The sequence below is a fragment of the Globicephala melas genome, chromosome 3 (genome assembly GCF_963455315.2).
Source record: "Globicephala melas chromosome 3, mGloMel1.2, whole genome shotgun sequence".
NCBI lineage: Eukaryota > Metazoa > Chordata > Mammalia > Artiodactyla > Delphinidae > Globicephala > Globicephala melas.
Window position 1 is genome coordinate 159,409,928 of NC_083316.1, and position 21,507 is coordinate 159,431,434.

The 21,507-nt window shown below is 58.0% G+C and overlaps 1 protein-coding gene across 4 annotated transcripts in view; it reads left to right on the forward strand.

The window, feature by feature from the left end:
• Positions 1-4,877: 4,877 nt before the first annotated feature.
• The window catches only part of KCNN1 (potassium calcium-activated channel subfamily N member 1), a 33,237-nt gene continuing 16,607 nt past the window's right edge, over positions 4,878-21,507 (forward strand). Inside the window, exons 1-4 of one of the 4 annotated variants that reach the window (XM_060296875.2) lie at positions 4,878-4,996; positions 7,759-7,878; positions 18,232-18,714; positions 19,385-19,480. In XM_060296875.2, coding sequence (XP_060152858.1) covers positions 18,313-18,714; positions 19,385-19,480 — 498 coding nt within the window. In that variant the 5' untranslated portion in view covers positions 4,878-4,996; positions 7,759-7,878; positions 18,232-18,312. Of the gene's footprint in view, positions 4,997-5,888; positions 6,012-7,758; positions 7,879-13,686; positions 13,838-18,231; positions 18,715-19,384; positions 19,481-21,507 lie in introns of those variants that run through there. The other 3 variants (XM_030880147.2, XR_004044319.3, XM_060296874.1) reach the window with 3 other exon arrangements.

Consider the following 21,507-nt stretch of genomic DNA (forward strand, 5'->3'; position numbering starts at 1 on the left):
GGCCTATGCCAAGAACTCTATTCTCCCAGGTGTCAAGTCTCGGATGCAGATCCTCACAGATGTCCCCAACTCTGTGGGATCACGGCTGAGCCTAAGGGAGCCAGGCTCTGCCCAGAAGTAGGGAGGTAAAAGTCTTCATGGAGGGAGGGCCTTGAAGGATGGGAGTTTTCCACACAGACAAGGGACAGAAAAGGCTGAAGGAACCACACATGCAAAGGCCAGGAGGTCACAACTCCTGTTCAAGGGTGGGCGGGGGGGCGTGCCATTAATAATTGGGTACAGCTGAAGTGCAGTATGGCAGGTACCTGAAACAATGGTAGCTGACATAAAAACTAACCAACATATATATATATATATATATTTTTTTTTTTTTTTTTTTTGCGGTACGTGGGCCCCTCACTGTCGTGGCCTCTACCGCTGTGGAGCACAGGCTCCGGACACGCAGGCTTCGCGGCCATGGCTCACAGGCCCAGCCGCTCCGCGGCATGTGGGATCTTCCTACACCGGGGCACGAACCCACGTCCCCTGCATCAGCAGGCGGACTCTCAACCACTGCGCCACCAGGGAAGCCCGAACCAACATATATTGAGCTCTGGCTTAGTTTGGGGATTTCCCCAGGAACCAACTCTGAGACAAGGACTAGGGGGCATGTGAGGGATCTAGGATGGACCCCAGGAAGACCCCGTGGAAGTTGAGGGAAGTGAGACAGAAGGAGCCCTACAGGGGGTGCCAACGAGCTGAATCCTCCCCAGAGAGGACTGTGAGAAGAATCCACTGTGAGATGCTGTGAGAAGCATCCACTGGATGCTGGGCCCTGGCCTAGCACATGGTAATGTCATTTAACGGAGCCCCGGGGACAGCCCTGTGTTATATTGATCTTCTTTCTAGATGGGAAAACTAAGTCATCTGCCTGTGTCACATAGCCAGGAAGCACCCAGGCTGTTGGTGAGCCAGCGGGGTGGAGGTGGGGCCCGGAATTGGGGCTTGAGGTGTCAGCCGAATAACGGGTGGAGGAGCCCAGATGGCTCCCCACAAGTGGAGCCATTTGAGCTCCCCCTCTTACCTCTGGGGGCCTTAGGCCAGGGCCTTAATGGGTCTGAGTCTGTTTCTGCCTATATAAAACAGGACTGAAATAGTATCTAATCCTAGGCCATCTCGAGAATCAACGAGATGGTACCTAGGAAAGGCAGATACTGAAGAAGAGCTTGGCAAAGGAACCTCCTGCATGGCCACGTTGGGGTATTTGTGGCCGGCGATTAGGGAAGATCGGGGACCAATGGTGATTAACTGGAGGGAAGAAGCCAGCGGAGCGTGCACGGCCTTGGACACCACGCTGAAGAATGGGGCGATGAATGGGACTTCGCCCCAGGGCGACGGGGAGCCATGGCAGGTGTGTGAGCAGAGAGTAAGTAGGAAGAGCACCGGAGCTGCGCGTGGCAAGCTCTGCTGGGGACTTGTAGGGGGACGGCTGGTAGGCCAGAGAATGAAGGTAAAACTTAGGACAGCTGCTGAGAGGGCCGCCTTCATTCCTCACACATAAAGACGACGGTAATAACGACTGTTCTGTTTCAAAGAAAATCCTCTTCTGTCGCTTTCTGGCCTCATCCCCGCGGAATCCCAGGCTCGCGCATGCGTGCAGGCAGCAGGGAATCCCCGGCTTCGCCGCAGTGCGCGGGAGGGGGCGTGAGACGGGAGTTCCGTGCGCTCCCAGCCCTCCCCGCGCGCGTTGCCTTGACGACCAGGCGGTGCCACGGGGACGCCGGACACTCACTGCGCCTGCGCGGGGGTTGTCTCAAAGGCGCCAGGGCTTTCCCGTCGTGCGCGAGTCGGGGCGGGAAAGCCGCGCCCGGCACGCATGCGTGGACCCTCGCCCGACCCCCGCCCTGTGGGCCAGGGAATCCTCACCTGCCGCAGTGCGCACTGGGGGCGGGGCGGGGAAACTGGATCAAACTGGAGTGGGTTTCGCTGAGGCTTGGGTTGGGGAGGGAGCGAGCGCGGGGTCTTCCCCAGGTTCCCGCTCCGGCCCTCGCCGTCGCCTTGGCAACCGGGCGCGCCCGCCGCAGTGCGGGGGCGGCGGCAGCCTCGGGGAAGCCGGGCGGCTCTGCGCCTGCGTGGGGCTCCGCGCCTGCGGCTGGGGTTTCCCTTCGTGCGCCTGAGGGATCGATGGTGGGGGCGGTGTGTGGGGAGGACTGGAGAAGGTGGGCGCTAGGGAAGGGGGTGAGCGTGGAGGGAGGGGCTGTGGGATAGGGGAGGATTGTGGTGGAAAGAGGAGGCGGAGTGGGTGCCCAAGAAGGTAGGGGGAAACGGGAAAGGGTGGGGGTGGTGGGGAGAGGGGTACCGGAGGAGATCGGAGGAGGGGGTGATGAGGGAGAGAGTAGAGGGAGGGGGACAATAGAGGAAAAGGAAGGAACGGAGGAGGAAGTTGGGGAGCAGTTAAAGGACACGGACAGTATGAGGGAAACAAAGAGAAGCTTATTGAAGGGAACACGGTGGGGTGTAGAGGTGACTGGGGGAGAGGACGGACACCTTCAGGACAAAGCAAACCCCAGGTTTGCTGAGCCAGGAAATCCAAGTCTAAGATTTCCAGATTTAGAAAAAAAAAAAAGGTACAGGACACACCAGTTAAACTTGACTTTCAGTTAAGCAATGAATAATTTTTAAGTATGTCTCATTCCGTGCACTGTTTTTACTGGCAGCCCTAATCTTGGTCGGACCACTTCCCTCTCCTCACTGCCCTCCCCCGCCCCCCCCCAGCCTGTCCCTTGAGGCTTTTTGAAAGCCACTGGGACCTGTCAGATGATGCCTTTGTCCCTCACCTCCCTGGTGCCCCACAGCCCTGCATACTGGTGCCCTCCCATGCCATCTCCCATCCTCCTGGCTTCGAACACCACCTTGAGGTGGAGTCCTGGCCAGGCAGTGAAATGCTCAAAGGCACGTCTCCCACAGCACCTTCAGGTCCTCCTGCGGGCACTAGTGCTCTCTCTCTCTCTCTCTCTCCCCCCCCCCGCCCCCCCATAGCCCCTCCAAACCCTCTGCCTTGGGGCCTGGCCCTGCTGAGGTGACATAATGTCCCCGCCCATGCCAGCTGCCATCACCGCCTTCTCCCTGAACTTCCTGGGCTCCTTACTCTCAGCCTGTGACCCAAGAAGCTCCTACTCCAGACTCCCCCTCAATCTCTGGGCACATAAGCATATAGTAGATACTCGGAAAAACATTGGAGGGTAATTTTATAGAGGCAAGTACTGGGGGGAGTACTTGATTTTTCAACACAGACAGCTGCATTTTCCATCCCTTAGGGCCACACACCCTCTCCGAGCTTTTGTACCCTCCAGCAGCAAAGCAATTTTCCTTTTATCCTCCCCTTTGGTTTCAAAAAGTATAAGACCATAAAACATTATGGGAAAGCTAATAACGGGGAAAGGTCAGCCCCTGAGAGCCCCTGGAGCTGGGCTGCCCCTCACTGCCTCCCCCTCTCCCCACTTCTCATCTTTGCTCTTCATATTTATTTCCCACCGCACCTCCCGCCTGGCTTCTGCTTAACAGGCCAGAAACTCGGCCCCATGGATCATTTTTCCCAGGGGCATGTTATTCTGGTAATGGGCTAAGCAGTCCTCAGATGGGGAACATTTGAGCCCCTGATTGTGCTTTTAGTTTCAATGTCCTAGGCGGTGCCCCTGCAGAATCAGGCCCTGCATCTTTTGTGCCATGTCCTAGGGGTGCTTTCTGGGGCAGCTCACTGGACAGAGGGTGATGCCATCCCTTTATTTGAAGCTGGGTAGCTCCTGGGGTGGTGCTGGATCAGAGTTGGCCCCCTCCTCTCATCAGCCAGGCCCAAGTTGCACCGGGGGCCCCCATTCCCCTGGGGGAAACAGAAGGTGAATAAGTGAACAGACCCGCTCCCACCAGGAATGAGGACAGTAACCTAGGATGATGTTGCCAGATAAGGAACGACTCTAGGCAGGAGGTGACATTGGACCGGGCTTCTGAAAGACAATAAGAGGTGAGGAGAGCCAGGAAAGGGTGATCCTGGAAGAAGGAACAGCAGATGCAAACGCCCCCGAGGCTGGACAGGGTGACAGCTGAAAGGCTGGGGTAAAGGGCCCCCACGTGGGGGCCGGACCACGTGGCCTTTTCAGGAGCGGGCTGAGTCAGGATCCTCCTCTTGGTTCAAGCAGGAGATTGCCTGTAACGTGGGGCAGGACATGACCAGTCAGTCACATGGGTGAGGATGGAATTCTGTGGCTGCATCACAGAGAAGGGACTGTGGGGAGACACTGGGGACACATGAGCTGCGGGACTGGGAGGGGACGTTCTGGGGGACCCACGGGGCAATTGTGGGTGTTCAAGGGCGGGGGACACCCCAAATGATGCGTGCCCTGCCACCACTGGCTCGCGACTCTCCCTCACACGGGCCTCAGCATCCCACCAAGGGCTGGAAGCCACCCCCAGGGAGGTGTTGGGTGAGGCCCCTCCTCTGTCGAGTCCCCGCTGTTCCCGCAGCCCTCCCCCTCTCTGCCTCCACAATGCAGACCCCAGAGGGCCCCTGCCGCTTTGTTCTCTTTCCCTCCACACATGGTCACGGTCACGCTGGCGGCTCCCTCTGAGCGCGGCTTACACACATAATGGGAGGGGGGAGAAAGCGTTCCCAGTCGCCCCCGCATCCGCCCCGCGGTCCGCCTCCCCCAGCCCAGCCCGCACCGCGGAATCCCCGCCTCAGGACCCCGCCCGGGAGAGCATTACCTTTCACGAGATGCTAGGGGTGGGGAAGGGGGAGGGCTATTTTTAGAATGAATGGAAGAAAAGAGGGGAAAACAACAACAAAAAAAAGGATGGAGGCTTGTAGAAGCCTTCTGGCTCCCAAGAGGAAAGCCCCCTCACCCCAGGCCAAGGCAGAAGGGGGTGGGGGCTGTTTCAGAGACGGGGCGGGCGGAGCAACGGGGGCAGAAGGCGAAGAGGGAGAAGACAGTGGTCTGAGAGGGCGCCGCGCTTCCTCGAGGTAAGGGGGAGAGCTGGAGGAGACCAGGAAGACGTAGCCGGCAGCCCTACAGACTCCCGAGAGCTGTAGGGACCCCAGAGGTGGGCGCTGTCCAATCCAGAGACTCCGAGAAATAGACTCGGAGAGGGGCCTGGGCAGAGCCAAGGTCACTGGAGGGCTGAGCCCTAGACTCAGTGTCCCATCCCCTAGTGACCCAGACCTCGGGAGCCGCATTGTTCTAATTTGGCAGAGTGACCTTCACAAACCCTGCCATCCAGGCCTCTGCGGTTCATGTTCGGTGGGGTCCCGGAATCGTGCGGGAAGAGGGCGAATATCAGGATATCACTATGCAACAATAACACGGAGAAGTTTTCTGTGGTTTGTTTTCTGACCACCCCGGGTCCCTCCTCCCTCACTGGGACCTTCCAGTCCGGGCAATATCACCAGCTGCTCGAAACCCCCGGGTTCCCCCTGTAACTCCAGGCCCACTCAGGGTATGTGTGTGGGGGGAGGTTAATTGCCTTCTTCTGTCTCCATGGCCTCTGCTCCTTCCCCGGACCCCGGGAGAGGCCCCCAGAGTGAGGGGGCAGCCGTATTCTGTGCTGCTGGGTCTCTGGGCCTTGGCCAGAGGCTCCCCCAGTCTGGGTCTCAGTTTCCCCATCTATGAAATGAGCGCCGCGGGGTAGCGGCGGCAGAGGGTCCTCCCGGCTCTTTGAGCATCCTAGGAGATTTGCTGGCACGCCCCTGCGAGGAGGGGGCTTGCGCGAGACCAGAACGGGGATTCCCGCCCCCCACTTCTAGAGCAGCGTGGCGGGGGAGGGGGTCGCGCGGTGGCAGCCTCCGGCTGCCTCTCCCTCTGCGCGGTCGGCGCCCCCTCCCCGGGCGGCAGGGCGGGGCCCAGAACGGCGGGGAGGGGGTCAGCTCTGCGGCGGCGCGCGCACACCCTCCCGGCTCACACGCCCTTGCCCGGCGGTGCACTTGTCTTCGCGCTCGGGCCAGGCGCGGGGGCTCCAGCTGCTGCGGCCGACTCCGGCCGGTGAGTAGGCAGTAGGGGGGTGGGTTTACAGGGTGGAGGTCTCAGCGGCGCTCCCCTTCTCCTCGGTGGGAGTATAGGTCTGGGTTTGCCCGAGTCGGGGAATTCAAAGGGGGAGCTGCGGGAGGGAAGGAAACCCCTTCCATTCTCCCCCAACACCAAGCCCCGAGTCAGCTCCAGGGCCCCCAACCCCTGGAGAAGGGGGCTCTGGCTCCCGGAATTTGGGATGCGGAGACATCCTCCCACGGAGGAGAGGGTGGAGACATGGGCACCCTCCCGCGCCGCCCTCCGTGTGTGTGTGTGTGGTGGGGGGAGGACTGGTCCCACTGCCCCTCCCCATTACCTCCCCCTCCCCCCCAGGCCTTTCTCTCCCAGTGTGTGGCAGGGATTCCCCCGGCCGGCCTTGCTGCAGAGTGGAAGGGAACCCCCTCCTGCCAGCCTACTGTGCGTTTGAGCGCCTGCCCTTTGGAGCTCACGCTCTTCTCTCTTCCCTAAGCTTCTTCTCCTACCCCCACCCCCATTGACAGGGAGAGAGGCCCAGGGAGGGTTAGCACTTAGCCAAGGTCATGCAGCTGGGCAGGAGCAGAGCCGGGTTTGTGGCTCACTAACCTCAGAACCTAGCGGATGGTGTCAGCTCTAGGGTCCTCCGCTCCCTGCATTTAACCACAGGTGTGAGGGCCCTGTCTGGGGACCCTGGAACTGGAGGAGGGTTTCTCTCACTCTCCCCAAGTCTCTCCGCCCTGCTAGAGGCCCAGACAGGAGTGAATGGGGAAGCCCCACCACCACCACCTGGCTCCCTCCTTTTGGCTCCGAGGTCCCTCGTGCCCCCTAGCCCCTCTCCCCAAGCCAGCCCAAGACCTTGAAGGAAATCCCTGGGACGTGGGGGGAATTCCAGATGGGCAGGCCGAGCATCGTGAGCCCGTAGAATAATGTCCAGTCTGATTCACCCATCTGCTGGTTGACCTTCTACCATCCCCCTGCCCTACCAGGGCCAGAGTCAACTCCAAAGTCCCCCTGGCTAGAACAGGCAGCCCCTGAGCCATGCAGGCGGCCATTGGCTCCCACCCCAGACGCTGGCAAAAGAAAGGACAGCTGTGATGTTCACAGCCAGCTGAGTTTTCCCTTCAGTCCCATTCTGGGGTCTCCCCCACCCCTCCGCACCATGGGGCTGCCCTGTGTCCCCTTCTGCCCTCTCCTCCAGGGCAAGACGGGCACTGTGGTCATATGGGGATTCTGGAGACAGCCCTGTATAGACAGCGAATACTGTGAGGGAGCTACAGTTCCCAGGGCAGCTGCAGAAAGGGGAGGACTTAGGGGCGGCCAAGAATAGAGCCAGGCAAGCCAGAGGTTCCTGACTCCTTTATCCTCACACCAGCCCCTCTTAGCCTCACCCACCCAGCTCTCCCTGTGGTGAAGGAATTGGTGGGGGCGAGGGGGGGAGAGGAAGAAGACAGGGAGCTGCATGAGGAAAGGCAGATAGAGCGTTCAGTGTCAGGGGAAGGAGGGGGGCCTCCAGGGAGGGGGCCTGGGGGGAATGTATCAGCCGGGGTTCACCAAGGGGCATGCGGGAGGAAACAGGGCTCCACTGGACAGACAACACCACTGATCCTGAGTTTCCCTAAAATTTACAAGGTAACCCAGCTTGTCAGAGTGTAGATCTGTTCTAAAGACCATGGCCGTCTGGGAGCTGTCCGTCCCCTGCCCTCCTGGGGCCCTGCTCCACCCCACAACCCATGTCTGGTCCTTACAGGTCAAGGGGGAAAGAAAAGCGGCCACAACCCCCTGCCAGCCAAGTGGTAGCCCAGCGGGACTGAAGGGGACAGGCCGTTTGGTGGTGCCTCATCAGGAAGACCCCTGCACCCGAGGGAGGGTGAGTGAATCGCAAACTCAGGTCACATTTGGGGGTCGGGGGCAGGGGGCCAGGAGTTGGATAGAAAAACTGGTGATGTAAGAAAAAAGTGCCAACCTTTGAAACAATACTAATAATTTAATAATAATTATTATTATTATGACTATGCATTCTAGAGCTCCCTGGAGAATCACTGTCCACTTTCTTTGATCACTGGTGGTGGGGAACCTGCTCAGAGAGGCTCGGTGATCCACCCAGAGTCACACAGCCAGAAGGAGGGAGTTGAACTGGGTTGGAGGGACCCTAACCCCCACGGTCCCCACCCCAGATCCCGTGGCCTCACTTCCTGGGGACAACCCTTGGGGAGCAGCTCCTTTGCTGCTTCTTTCTCCTGCAAATGTTGATGGACATTCTGGCGTCGGCAGTGAGCTGCCTATGTGAAGAGGACAGAAGTGTCAGTCCCAGATGTGTGGGATCATTTAGTCAAGCAACAAAGACTAAGCAGTTATGGTATGCCGGGCCCGGGACTGGGCACTGGGAACACAGCAAGGACTGAGGCAGGGCCAAATATGCCCTTGTGATATGTGCTGGGAGGAAAATAAAACATGGAGATGTATTAGAGAATGACTGGGGCATAGGGGAGGCTCCTGTAGCTGGGCAGAGGGACCTCTCCAGGGAGCTGACCATGAGCTAAGACCTGAAAGAGGAGGAGTAGCCAGCCAGGCAAGAGCTGGGAGAGCGGCATACCAGGCAGAGGGAACAGCATGTGCAAAGGTCCTGAGGTGGAAAGAAGCTTGGCATGTCTGAGGAACAGTGAGGAGGCTGGTGTGGCTGGAACAGAATGAGCAAGGAGGAAAGTGAGGGTAGGGGTGTCTGCAGGAAGGGGCTGAGGTGAAGGAGTGGAATGCAAAACACTGGGGAGCCATGGAGGGTGTGTGAGCAGGGGAGAGACATAGTCTGATTTATGATTCTCAAAAGCCCCTGTGGCTTCCGTGGAGAACAGGGACTATTGGGGGCAGGAGTGGAAGTGACAGAAGGCCAGAGGGGAGGCCAAAAGGGCATCTGAGTAGTCAGCTGGGCCAGGACCAGGGTGGGGTCTCAGGGATACAGAAGAGTGGGCAGATTCTGGGACTGAGCTGGCCATGGAGGATGAACTGTTTGTGGCCAGGTTTCTGCCTCATGCTGAGGGACCATGGGGAGGGAAGGAGGGATTCACTGTGCCTGGGGAAATCTAGGAAGGCATCCTGGAGGAGGTGTTCTTGCTCTTTGAGCTGGGTCTTGAAGGGTGAATAGGAGTTTGCCAGTGGCCAGTTGGAGCCATGCCAGGGATCTATCCATACAGATGCCGTGCAGGCCACGGGGAGCCACTGAGCACTAGGAATTAGCAGCAACATGATCATATTTTAGCAAGGAAAGATCCCTGTGGGGGCCTAGCAGAGACTGGACTGGAGCCCGAGCGGTCAGGAAGGAGCTTTTGAAATGATCCAGGTCATGATCAGGCCAGTAGCAACTGGGAGCATCCAGTCAGCCATCACAGTATGCCTGGCACGTTTAATGGGGATTAGCTCCCTGGCCCCTCCCCCTGCCCTTGGAGGGTCCTCGTTGCCCTGCTGAGGAAACTGAGGCTCAGAGAGGGACAGTCTGTTGTCCATGACCACTGTATGAGTTTCCAGGGGCTGCTGTAATAAATGACTACAACCTGGGTGGCTTAAGACAGCAGGAATACATTCTCTCACATTTCGGAGGCCAGCAGTCTGAAATCCAGGTGTTGGTGGGGCCACACTCCCTCTGAAGGCTCTGGGAGAAGCCTCTTCCAGCCTCTGGTGGCACCAGATGTTCCTTGGATTGTGGCTGCATCACTCCAGTCTCTGCCTCTGTCTTCACGTGGTCTTCTGCCCTGTGTGTGTGTCTGTGTCTTCTCATGTGGTCTTCTTGTAAGAACACCAGTCATCGGATTAGCACCCACCCTAATCCAGTATGACCTCACCTTAATTTAACTACATCTTTCAAAGACCAATAACGTGGCGAAATAAGGTCACATTCTGAGGTCCTGGATGAACTGGAATCTGGGAGAGATACTGTTCAAACCAGAACAGCCATGCAGCAGAGTGCTGTGCTTGACGATCGAGCCTTTGCCCCAGGGCTTATGCCAAGGCTGGGGCTGTAGGGATGGGGACAGAGGGGTGGCCTGGAGCGAATTTAGGTGGACAGGCCTGGGGTCCCATTGGATGTGGGGGACTCTGGGGGGGAAGAGTTAGTCTGGAGCCTTCCAGATCGAGAGTGAGGAGGGAGGGAGGAGAAGTTAAGTGTCTGGAGCAGCGACGCCGCTGCCAGCTGAATGAACAAGACAGCCCCAGGGCAGGTCCCCTGGTGGATGTGGCAGGGTCTCCCAGACCTCGGCTGCTTGCGGGAACTCCGTGCTAATGACAAAGCCGATTCCCTGCCTGCGTGTCACCCCCAGGCTGCCACCTCCTCCTTCAGAGTAGGGACTGAGGGCTCCTCACTGGGCTGCCCACGGCGAGGACCAGGGGATGCCAGGCACAGTCCCTTTCCACCCCTCCCTGGCCTCATTTCCGCTGTGAACCATCTGCAAGGGCCAGTTGTATATATTTATTGATTCAAGGTCTTATCTTGCCCACTGGCCCGAAACCGTGAGTTTGGGGGATTTTGTGTGACTTTGTCCACAAGTATCCCCCGCTTGGGGTGCAAACCCTGCCTACAGGAGGTGCTCAATAAATGCCGATAGAATAAATGAAGCTTCTCCAGGTCCCTGTACTGGAGAACCCAGGAACAAGCCCTCTGTGATGCCCGCCCCAGCTGCCCCCGCCCCCCCCCCGACCTTCCTGTCCCCTTCCTGCCCTCATAGTTCACAGGACACTAGGGGGCTTAACCCTCCAGGAGTTCCGCTCTGCTCAGAGCCCTCCTGCACACAGCCCTGTGAGTGGGACCCCTGCCCGCCTCTGGGACTCTCCCCACCCTGTTTACTCCTTCTCTCCAGCCCCACTGGTCTCCCTTCTCTTCCTCCAGCACACCCTCCTCTGTCTCACCTCAGTACCTTTGCCCTTGCAGTGCCCTCTGCCAGGTGTACCCTTTTCCAGCTCTTCCGGGGTGGCCCCTTGGCCCCTTTCAAATGTTCTCTTTTCCGAGAGGCCTTCCCTGACCACTGTAGTTAAAGGCTCCCCATCCCCATTCCTATTTTTCTCAACTTCATGGGATCCTTTTCCAATGCTTTTGTGTGGAAGCCTTAGTAGTCCTTTACGTGGAGAGGTTTGTTCCCTTTCTCTAGAAGATCAGCTCAAAGAGGAGCAGGTTTGTATCTGTCTCAGACTCTGCATCCCCAGCGCCAGACTTAGAGAAGGAGCTCAGTGGGTATGTGAATGAATGGGTGGATGAATGAATGAATGAATGAATGAGAGAGTGAGTGAATACCTTCCCCACTCTGCTATCCCCACACTCACAGGGGACTCAGGGTCCTGCCTCCTTCCAGGCAGTCATTGGTTAGACCCAGGATGGGTCTGAGATTTCTGTGAATGCGCAGCTTGGGGGTGAGGGGGGAGGTGGCCAGTCTGCCCCTCCTCAGGCCACTGCCTCTGGGTCCTTCAGTTCCTGGGAGGTTCTCCCAGGTCTCCTGCACCCAGACCCATGGCAACTGCCCTGAACTTGTGGCCCAGCCCTTGGGCCCCTGGAGGAGGGGCTCTGTGTTTAGCCTCCACCCCCTCACCAGTCTGTAGGTCATTTTCTGGGGCTGAGTCCTGAGGGCCTCCCAGCTGAAGTTCATTTGCATGTTCCTCAGGTCCCTTCCAGCTGACTGTGGGCTGTTGAGAGGCTGTCTAGAATGGAGACTCGGGTATATCCCACCCAGAGCTTCACTTTCATCCACCCCCTACCTTTGTCCACCAATGCCAGCCTTGTCTCAGAGGGGTGAGATTCAAGCAGATAGCATGGCCAACTTGGGCAGGAGGAGACGGTCACCAGATTGACTGTCAGCTCCTTGAAGAAGGTCCCTGATTCCTCAGGGCAGGTGAGCCCAAAAGGGAAATAGGGATGTTTCCAGAGAGAGAAGGTGGATGCAGAGCCTACAGGGCCTGGGCAGGGTGGGAGGGCTGGAGAAGCCTCTGGGGGCTGTGGCCGATGCTTTTGTGAATTTCTGGATGTTTACCTGTTGGACTTGAATTCAGAAAGCATCAGATGCTGCAGGGACACCCGTAGGCACGGTGAGCATGCTTCTCGTGGGGCAGGAACCCATACGGGGGCAGGCTCAGGCTGTCAGGGGACAGGGCATTGAATGCGGCACAAGGATGTGTGCCAGACCCTGAGAGAGATGTGGGTGGCTCCATCACTGTTGTGCTTTAGAAAGAGCTCCCAGTGGCTCAGGCAAGGGAACAGCAAGTGCAAAGGCCTGGAATGAGCTGAGGGGAGTCTGAGGAGGCCTGGGATGGGGGGCTGGTGAGTGGATGAGTGGGATGCAGGCTGGAGCAGGGTTGAGAATGCATCCCTTTCGGGTTCCCACAACCCCACTCCTGGAGCCCCTGTGGATACAGCAGGGTGGTCCCCAGGCCTCTACTTCCCACCTATTACAGACCTGTGCACTGTCACCATGGCTAGGCCTTCTTCAGGGTGTCCCCGACAGCCTGGGCGAAAGAACAGGCTCTCGAGAGGAGGGAACAGGAGTCCCATCTGCTGACCCCTGGCCATCACCTGGCTGTGCTCAGCCTCACCACCATCACTGCCCCAGGACACTACCCCCTGCCCAAGCAGCTGTCCGCTCATTTATTCATTCAGCTCAGCTATTTTCTGGGTACCGCAGAAGAAACAAAACAGATCAGCTGCCCTCAGGCAGTGATGAGCAATCAGATGTTCCTGACCTGGTCCAAAGCTCAGGGCCAGGAATAAAACAGATGGGGGGCTGGGAGAGAGATGGGGGGAAGCTGCTGCCCCCAGGAGCCCCTGGGCTGGGGAGGACAGAGCCAGACTCAGTCACCCAGGTGACAGGGTGGGGACAGGGTGAGGCTGAGGTAGTGAGGCTGCCTGGAAACGGAGGAGGTAAGGGCTCCCCACCTTCCAGTCCCCACGGCTCCTCTGAGCTGTCATTAACATTGAATGAATATTGCCCAAGGCCATCCTCAGTGCCAGGGGAAAGGGACACCATTTGCGGGACCCCCAAAATAGTCTCCTGCTGTTCTGCCATCCTGGCATTGGTTTGGGGAGTTAGGACTGGGGGAGGGGGCTAAGTCTGAGTGGGCTCTCTCCTTCCAAAAAAGATTACCTTTGCCCCAGCAGGCACCCCCCTCCACCCCTGGAAGCCCCCATACCCAACTTCGAGGCATCTTCTACTTGCCAACATCCTGCTTCCCACCCCAAGACTCCCCGACACGGAGAGGACTTTGATGAGGTCATTTCAGGAGGGAGATGTCCAGTCACTTTGCAAAGTTGTCCCCTCAGCAAGTGCGTGGTGTGATCAGCCCCCAGGCGCGCAAATGTTGAGAGGTGGCTGGAGTTTGGGGACCTGATTTTGGAAAAGGAGTGGTTAGTTCTCAAAGGCTGTCGAGGTCGGGAGTTTTCGCTTCGCTAAGGTCCTCTCCACGGCGCGGGGCAAGGGCGAGTTTGAGGAGCAGCAGCTCGCTGGGGAGCGAAGGGGGAAGCGGGGAAATGAGGGATCTTTAAATAGAGGCGGGGCTTGCGGGGTCGCCGGGGGCGGTGCCAACCCGGGATCGGCCAATCAGCTGCGCCGCCGGCGTCGCACCGCCCCCTCCTCTCCCTGCCCGGGCGGGCGCTCGACCCCCGGCCGGGCCCGTGGGCAGGGCGGCGGGGGATGCGCACGCTGCCACCGCCCCCGGCCCCACCGCCCCGGGGCCTCGCGCCCGCCCGCTGCTGCCCGCCCCGCCCGCGACCCCGTCCCCGGCCCCTGCCTGGGGGTCCGCGGCCGCGACGGACCCTCTCCCCTCCAGCCTCGTCCGCCTGCCCAAGACGAGTCCCGCAGGTACTGAGTGGGATGGGCAGGGGCACCCAGGGCGGCATGTCCCGGAGTGAGATGCGGTTTTGGGCAGGGGCTAGGAGGGTTTCCGTGGGGTCCGCAACCCAGGGGATACGGCGACGGGGGGAATGTGTGTATGTGCACTGCCCGAGTGAGTAGAGATTCACGGACCCCCATCCTGGAGGGGGAGGGTACTGGGTTCACTTCGGCGGGGGCAGAGCAGTGAGTCTCTAAACTCCATAGATACGGTGGGGGAGCTCTCGGGGTGGAGGCAGTGACCCAGGACTGACATGGTAATGGGAGGAAGGAGACCCTCACAACTGGCCCCTGTATCCAGCCGTTAGGGGCAGCACGGCAGGGGTCGGAAAGCCGGATCCCCCAGCTCTCCCTGGACAGAGGTTGGGTACCCAGCACAGTGCACTGCTTGGGCTGTCCTGGAGGGTGGGGCCACAAATGTGAGTGCTGAAGGCTGGGGGTGAGCCAGAGATGCTAATGGAGATGCATCAGAGTGGAGGGCACTGGGGACAGCAGGCTAGGGCAGGCTAATTGCACCCTGTTGGCTGCTGGCAGGTTCCTGACGGGTGGTGATGGGGGGAATGCCTAAGGGATGGGGCAGTCAGCCAACGACTTGCTGCACCCACTGTCGGGCAGCCCATGGGGTTGGAAGGACGAACAGATCCTGTCCACCCTGCAGAGCTGTGGCCCCAAGAGTGCTGGTGGAGGTGTGTCCGAGGGTCCTACCCCACCCTCTGCAGGGGCACACAACCCACAATTCACCCACATATCCTGGAAGGTTCTACCATGTGCTGCTCTGGCCATGATTCCTGGGAGCAATGGGGTGGGCATTTGCCCCAAGGAGGTTCTGCCTTGGAGACTGATGGGCAGGGGTCACGTTCTCCTGGTCCAGCTCTGAAGGACAGATCACAGTGTTCGGTAGTGTCACCACAACAGGCGTACCCATGGCTGAGTGCTAAGCATTTTCCACATGAGATCTCACTCCATTGTGGCCACTGACCCTGCTGGGATGGCACCGAGACGCCCCTTTACTAAAGAGGTAAATGAGGAAGTGGCAGTGACTTTGTCCTGGTTGGGACACCCAAAGGTCCCTCTGCAATCAACCCATCATTTGTAAAAGAGTTCACTCGAGGGCCTTTCGGGTCTGGCCATTTTCTTTCTCTTCCTGTTGGATGGGACAGTTCGGAGGAGTCGGCCTCCGTGCTCCCTGCTCTCTGCACACCTTCGCCCACTCCTCAAGAGCCCTCCTGGGTCCCCCCGGCCCTGCTCGGCCTACAGGTTTCCCACAGCATCTCGTGGGATGGGACACGAAGGCGGGGTTTTGCTCATCCCCTCACCCCAGCATTCAAGGAACAGAGGTCTTGTGCCCCAGACATGTTAGACAATTTGGGGAATTCCAGGAACCCTCAAAACGAAATGCAGCCCATAGGATGTTTGTTGCTTTTTAGAGGAACTCCTTGGAGAACCCAGGGCCTTCACCCAGAAAAACACACCCTTTCATGGACATCCAAACCTTGGCTGGGGTTTCACAGGGACTTCTGGTTCTTTGGGAAATCTCTGAGGGTCCTGGGGACCCCAGCTTTAGGCCCAGATTGCATTGAGGGAGGGGAAGGTGAATCTGGGGAGGGGTGGGGTCTCTTGTCCCCAGGGCCCTAGGGTCCCACCCAGTCTTTAGAAACGGGCTGCCCCCTTCTCCTGTGGGATCGCTGGCAGGCCACTCTGTCCTTCCATTTCCTATGAGGTCGTGGAAGGGGTGGAACTGTCACCATGCCTGTGTTCTGAGCTCTGTGGCCCCTCAAGGACAGGGCCAGGCTGGCTCCCTTTCCAAACAGCCACTCATCAAGAGGGACCCAGGCAGATCCTGCCATCCACTGCCCCCAGACTGCACTAACTTAGTTCCTGCCTTTTCTGGCTGTGTGACCTTGGGCAAAGTGCTGAACCTCTCTGAGCCTTGTCTCCCCTCTGTAGAATGGGAGTAAGAATGCCACCTGCCTTGCTGAGTGGCAATAGGGATTAAATGTGGTAATTCTCATCAAGGTCTCGGCCCACAATAAGCAATAGGTCCGCATTAACAACATGGGCACTAAGAAGGCCCTCCGAGAAGCCACCTGCCGCCTGTTCACATGCCCTACCCCACCCCCTCCCTGCCCAGGACACGTTAGGACACGGCTGCCAGGCAAGGAGGAGCATGGCGGAAACACGGCCGAATTTGGCCTGTGTGTTGGGCGGCTGAGTCACATCCCCAAATTGCATCTTCATCGGTGCATTTTGGAAGGTCGTTTGCACCGTTCCCACCCGCTTCCGGTCCTGACTGCCAGGCCACCACCTCTCCTGCCTTTGCTCCCCAAGCCCTGGGCAGGAGCCTTCTGCACCTTCAGGAGGGAAGATGGGAGGGGTGCCTGAGGTTTCCTTGTGTCTTGGGCGAGGGCATGGTCTGGGGCCGCTGTGTGTGTCCTGGTGGCAAGCTCTTAGCCCTGCCTAGCAGCCGACAGCCCTTCAGGTGGCAAGCAGGGGCTCTAGCCCAGAGGAGAGTGGCACCTGAGTGCTTGTGAGAACGAAGAGAGAGATCAGGGCCAAGGTCAGCCTTATAAACTGTGAAGTGCTGGCCCTGCAGGAGATGAGCCCATATAATCTGTGATGTCCTGGGACCACATGGGGCCAGCTCTTATAAACTGACGCATCAAGTCACAGGTGACATGGATGGAAGTGGGACACATTCTAAGACTCATGTTTCTTGTGTTCCTACTGTGTGCTGGCACCCTCGTCTGGAGACGTGTAGTGAGTGGGACAGATACTGCCTGGGGCGGGGCACGGACACAGGCACAGGTGGTTCTGCAATGCATGCGGTAGTGCCCTGGCCAAGGTCACCCCTGTCCCGCCTGGCAACATGGCTCATCTTGGCAGGTCCTGATGTGACACTTTCTGAGCCTGTCACCCCCAGGAACATGGCTTCAGGGCCAGGGAGGTGTCCTGTCTGTGCACGCAGCCCCCTTTCCTGGGCCCCCAGCACATGCCAGCTTGGCCTTTTCCAAGGGGACAACACTTGGCCCACAGCCCACCACTGTGTGGCTTCTTGGGAGAATCCCACAAGGCAGCCTGGTTCAGAATCTGCCTTGTAAGGAGATGGTCCCTTCACCACATGGTACCTCAGTTTCCCCATCTATACAACTGGCCAAATCCCAGGACCCTCTTCTTGGGGGTGTTGTGAGAATTAAGGAGAAAAATCTGTGCAAAGGACAGAGCCTGGCGTGTAGTAGGTGTTCAGTAAACGCAGGCTGTGGTGGCAGCAGGGGGTGCCTGCAGGGGTGGGGAGTGAGAGAGTGGGCTGGGGGTGGGGGTGGCAGGGGAGGATCTGGCAAGTTGGGACCCAGGAGATTGGACTCCAGGCAGCCTCATCATGTGCGTGTCATCGTCTTCAAGGTCCTTGCCCTTTCATGTGACGCCAGGGGACACTGCCCTGTGCAGGAGCAGGGGGCAGATCAGACAGTCTCCTCCTTGGTAGCCAGTTTCCTTGGTGGGGAAACTGAGTCTGGCCCGAGGTCACAGGACCGGGCCAAGCACGTCTCCCAAGACCCTGTAGCATCAATTCTGGGATCTTAGAGTTAAATCCTGGATTGCTGTTTTGGTCCTGGAATGTGTTTGGAGATCACAGACCTCCCTCCATCTAAGCAGGAGGGAGCTGAGAGTCTCATAGCCATGGCTGTGGTCCCCAGTTTCCCCCTGGCCGTATCCCGTGACTATGTAAGTGTGTTCAGGCCTTTGGACGGCTCTACGGGAGGAACTGGAATAGAGCGAGATTAACTTGTCCAAGAGCCTGAAGGTCAGAAGGAGACAAGCCTGGATTGGAACCACCTCCCAGCTGCTCATTTACGCGGCCTCTAGTCCTCCCAGGCAAACCAGCCAGCGGATTCCATCTTGAGGCATTCCGAAGTGTTTATTGAATGCTAGGCATTGTTCTAGGTACCTGGAGACACAGAAAAGTCAGTGGGCAAAGGTCTGGTAGGAGGGTGTTCCAGGCAGAGGGCACAGCAGGTGCAAAGGCCCTGAGGCAGGACCAGGCTTGCCGGGATCTGGTAATGGGTAGGCCACCGTGGGTGGAAGGGAGTGACTCTGGGGAAAGTGAGAAGGATAAGGTGGGTGGGAGCCAGACCACGGAGGCCTCCTGGACACAGTGAGAAGTTGAGTTTTTATACAATGGCACTGGAGAGCCATGGGGAGGCTTGGAGCAGAGGAGGGACATAGGCAGGTTTCTGGAGTGGCCAATCCACGTGTCAGCCGCAGTCGGTTCCTGGCCTCTCCAGCCTCAGAATGTGCTGGGGTGGGGTCCGTAGCCCTCTGGTCCGTTGCTGAGGCCCTGACACGACCGTGTCCCCCATGCCCTGCAGGTCAGCGCGGGAGCCCAGTTGCTGAGCCATGCCGGGCCCCGGGCGGCCGGCAGCAAGCCCAACCCCAGCACCCACATAGTCATGAACAGCCACAGACACAATGGCTTCGGGGGACGGCCACTGGGTGGCGGGCTGGGTGCCCTGGGCCGAGACCCTCCGGACCCCGAGGCCGGCCACCCGCCTCAGCCTCCAAATGGCCCAGGCATCCAGGTGGTGGTAGCCAAGAGTGAGCCGGCCCAGCCCTCGCCCGGCAGCCCCCGGGGGCAGCCCCAGGACCAGGAAGAAGAGGAAGATGAGGAGGAGGATGAGGCGGGTAGGCAGAGGGGCTCGGGAAAGCCCCCCAGCGTGGGCCACCGTCTGGGCCACCGGCGGGCGCTCTTTGAGAAGCGGAAGCGTCTCAGTGACTACGCTCTCATCTTCGGCATGTTCGGCATTGTTGTCATGGTGACGGAGACGGAGCTATCCTGGGGGGTCTACAACAAGGTAGGTGTGGCCCTTCCCCCTGGCACCCCAGGGAGGCCCTGCCGGTCCCACTGGGCTCCCTGAGACCCCTTGGGCACGGGGTGGGGGGCCACATCAGCCCTGGGAGAGGGGGTGGGGGATGCTGAGGGGTCCCTGGAGGTGGGAAGGTGGGGGCCCCTGGGCCTCCTGTTGTGTCCACCCCGTGGGGGCAGCAGGAAGGCTGCAGGTGGGCCCAGAAGCCTCCAGCCCGTTTCCTCTGCCCTGCAACAAGGGGCTGCACCTTGGCTGAAGGTGGGGATGGGGCTGCCTCCCAAGGTCAAGCGGGGGGAGGGGGGAGCCCCAGAGAAGGGCTGCACGAGGAGCAGGGAAAGAGCTTTCCCTTTTTCAAGAGCGGTCAGGACCAGGTTACATGGGTCCCCAAGTGGATGTGAGGACAGAGGGAGATGAGAGCCATGTCAGCCTGTAAACCGGGAAGTGCTACGTCTGCATGAGGTCAGTTTTTGTAAACTGTAGAGTGCTGTACCCATGTGAAGCCAGGCCTTATAAGCCGAAGTGCTGGGCCCGCCTTGCTCTCAGCCCAGGCCTGAGAAGTGAGGACCGGAGCTTCACTTTCTGAGTGAAGTGACCAGGTGGGGGGTCAGGAGGGCTGCCTGCCTTGACAGTGTCTGTTCTGCCCTCTCTCTTTGTCCAGGAGTCCCTGTACTCATTTGCACTCAAATGCCTCATCAGCCTCTCCACCGTCATCCTGCTGGGCCTGGTTGTCCTCTACCACGCCCGGGAGATCCAGGTCAGTGCCCAGTGGGGTTGGGGCAGCTCCCCTCCCCCCAGCCACCTGGGAACCCAGCCCTCTAAGACATAAAAGTATCAGTAGCCTCTTTATAGTAAAAAAAAAGGACTTCTGTGGAGACACACTGTTTAGATCACTCTAAATTTCCTTGGAATGCATATCTTCATTTTAATTTTCATTGATTCTTTGGTAAAGAACACCAACATTGGGGGAGCAGGAGGTGGGCTGGGGTTCTGGTGCACGTGGGTTGTTTTCACAGCCCTGGGTCTTCTGAGGTTTTGCAGCCATGGGGTCCAGTGTTTGTAGCACCAGGCTCCTTTTCCTAGTCCATCGGACCCTGTTTTTGAAAGATTTATCTTGTGCCAGAGAGTTTATTCTCCTATTTCAGGGGTTGATCAAAACCTGTTCAGGCTCCTGGAGAGCCCAGTTCAGGGCTTGTCAGGCAGGCGTTACCACAGCAGGCTGGCACCAAGGCCTGGGGACACCAAAAGGTGTCAGATGTGGCTCTTGAGTCTGGCCTTTGACCCCTGACCTCAAGGAGCCACAGTATGGCAGGAGATGGGTGTAGGAAAATCCTGCCTGCGTTGCACTGTATGCAGACCTGTCAGGGGACACCCAGGGTCTGGCACACAGGAGGGGTCCCTGATCTGGCTGGGGGTTGGGGGGAGGGGGACAGTGACCCCTGAACTAAAGGAAGCAGTTCTGAAGATACAGCTGTGGACAACAGTCTGGCAGTTCCTTAAACAGATAAACATGGAGTTACCATATGACCCAGCAATTCCCCTCCTAGTTACACACCCAAGAGACACAACAACCTACATCCGCACAAAAACTTGTACACGTATGTTCATAGCAGCATTATTCACAATCGCCAAAAAGAGGAAACAACCCACATGTCCACTGACTGATGTATGGATAAACAGAATGTGGTCCATCCGTACAATGGAATACTATTCAGCCAAATGAAAAAAGAAGGAAGCACTGTGTGTTTGTAGCACCACAGCCGAGTGGCTTAAACAACAGAAATGTATTCTCTCACAGTTCTGGAGGCTGGAAGTCCAAGATCAGGTGCTGGCAGGGTTGGTTTCTCCTGAGGCTCTCTCCTTGGCTTGCAGACGGCCACCTTCTCATTGTGTCCTCACATGGCCTTTGCTCTGTGCTCACACATCCCTGGTATCTCTTCCTCTTCTTATAAAATGACACCAGTCCTGTAGGATTGGGACCCCACTCCTATGACCTCATTTAATCTTAATTATGTCTTTAAAGGCCCTATTTCCAAATACAGTCATACTGGGGGCTAGGGCTTCAACGGATGAATTTTGAGGGGACAAAGTTCAGTCCATAACACTCCACCCTCTGGCCCACCTTGCAAATCTTTGTCCTTCTCCCATGCAAAATGCACTCATCCCATCCCAGCAGCCCCCAAAGTCTTAACTCATTCCAGCGTCAACTCTAAGTCCAAAGGCTCATTTAAATATCATCTAAATCAGACATGGGTGAGATTCGAGGTACTGTTCCTCCTGAGACAAAATTTTCCTCCAACTGTGACTAGACAAGTTGTGTGCTTCCAAAATACAATGGTGGAATAAGCATAGGATAGACATTCCCGTTCCAGAAGGGAGAAATATGAAAGAAGAAAGGGGTGGCAGGTCCTACACTTCTCTCAGACCTAGCCAGGCAAATCCCGTTAGATTTGAAGGCTGGAGTGTGGTCTTCCTTGGCTCGACGCCCCAACTTCGAGGCCCACTGTGGTGGCAACATTGCCTCGTTGGCCCCGAGTGGTCGCCTTTTGTGACTGCCTTCTCTCACTCAGCTTGATGTGTTCAAGGTTCATCCACATTGTAGCATGTGTCAATGCTTCCTTCCTCTTTATGGCTGAGTAATGTTGCATTGTGTGGAAGGACCACATTTTGTTTATCCATTCATCCACTGATGGACACTTGGGTTGTTTCCACTTTGGGTGCCCATGAACAGTGCTGCTGTGATTGCGTGCACACAAGGACGTGTCTGAACGACCATTTTCATCT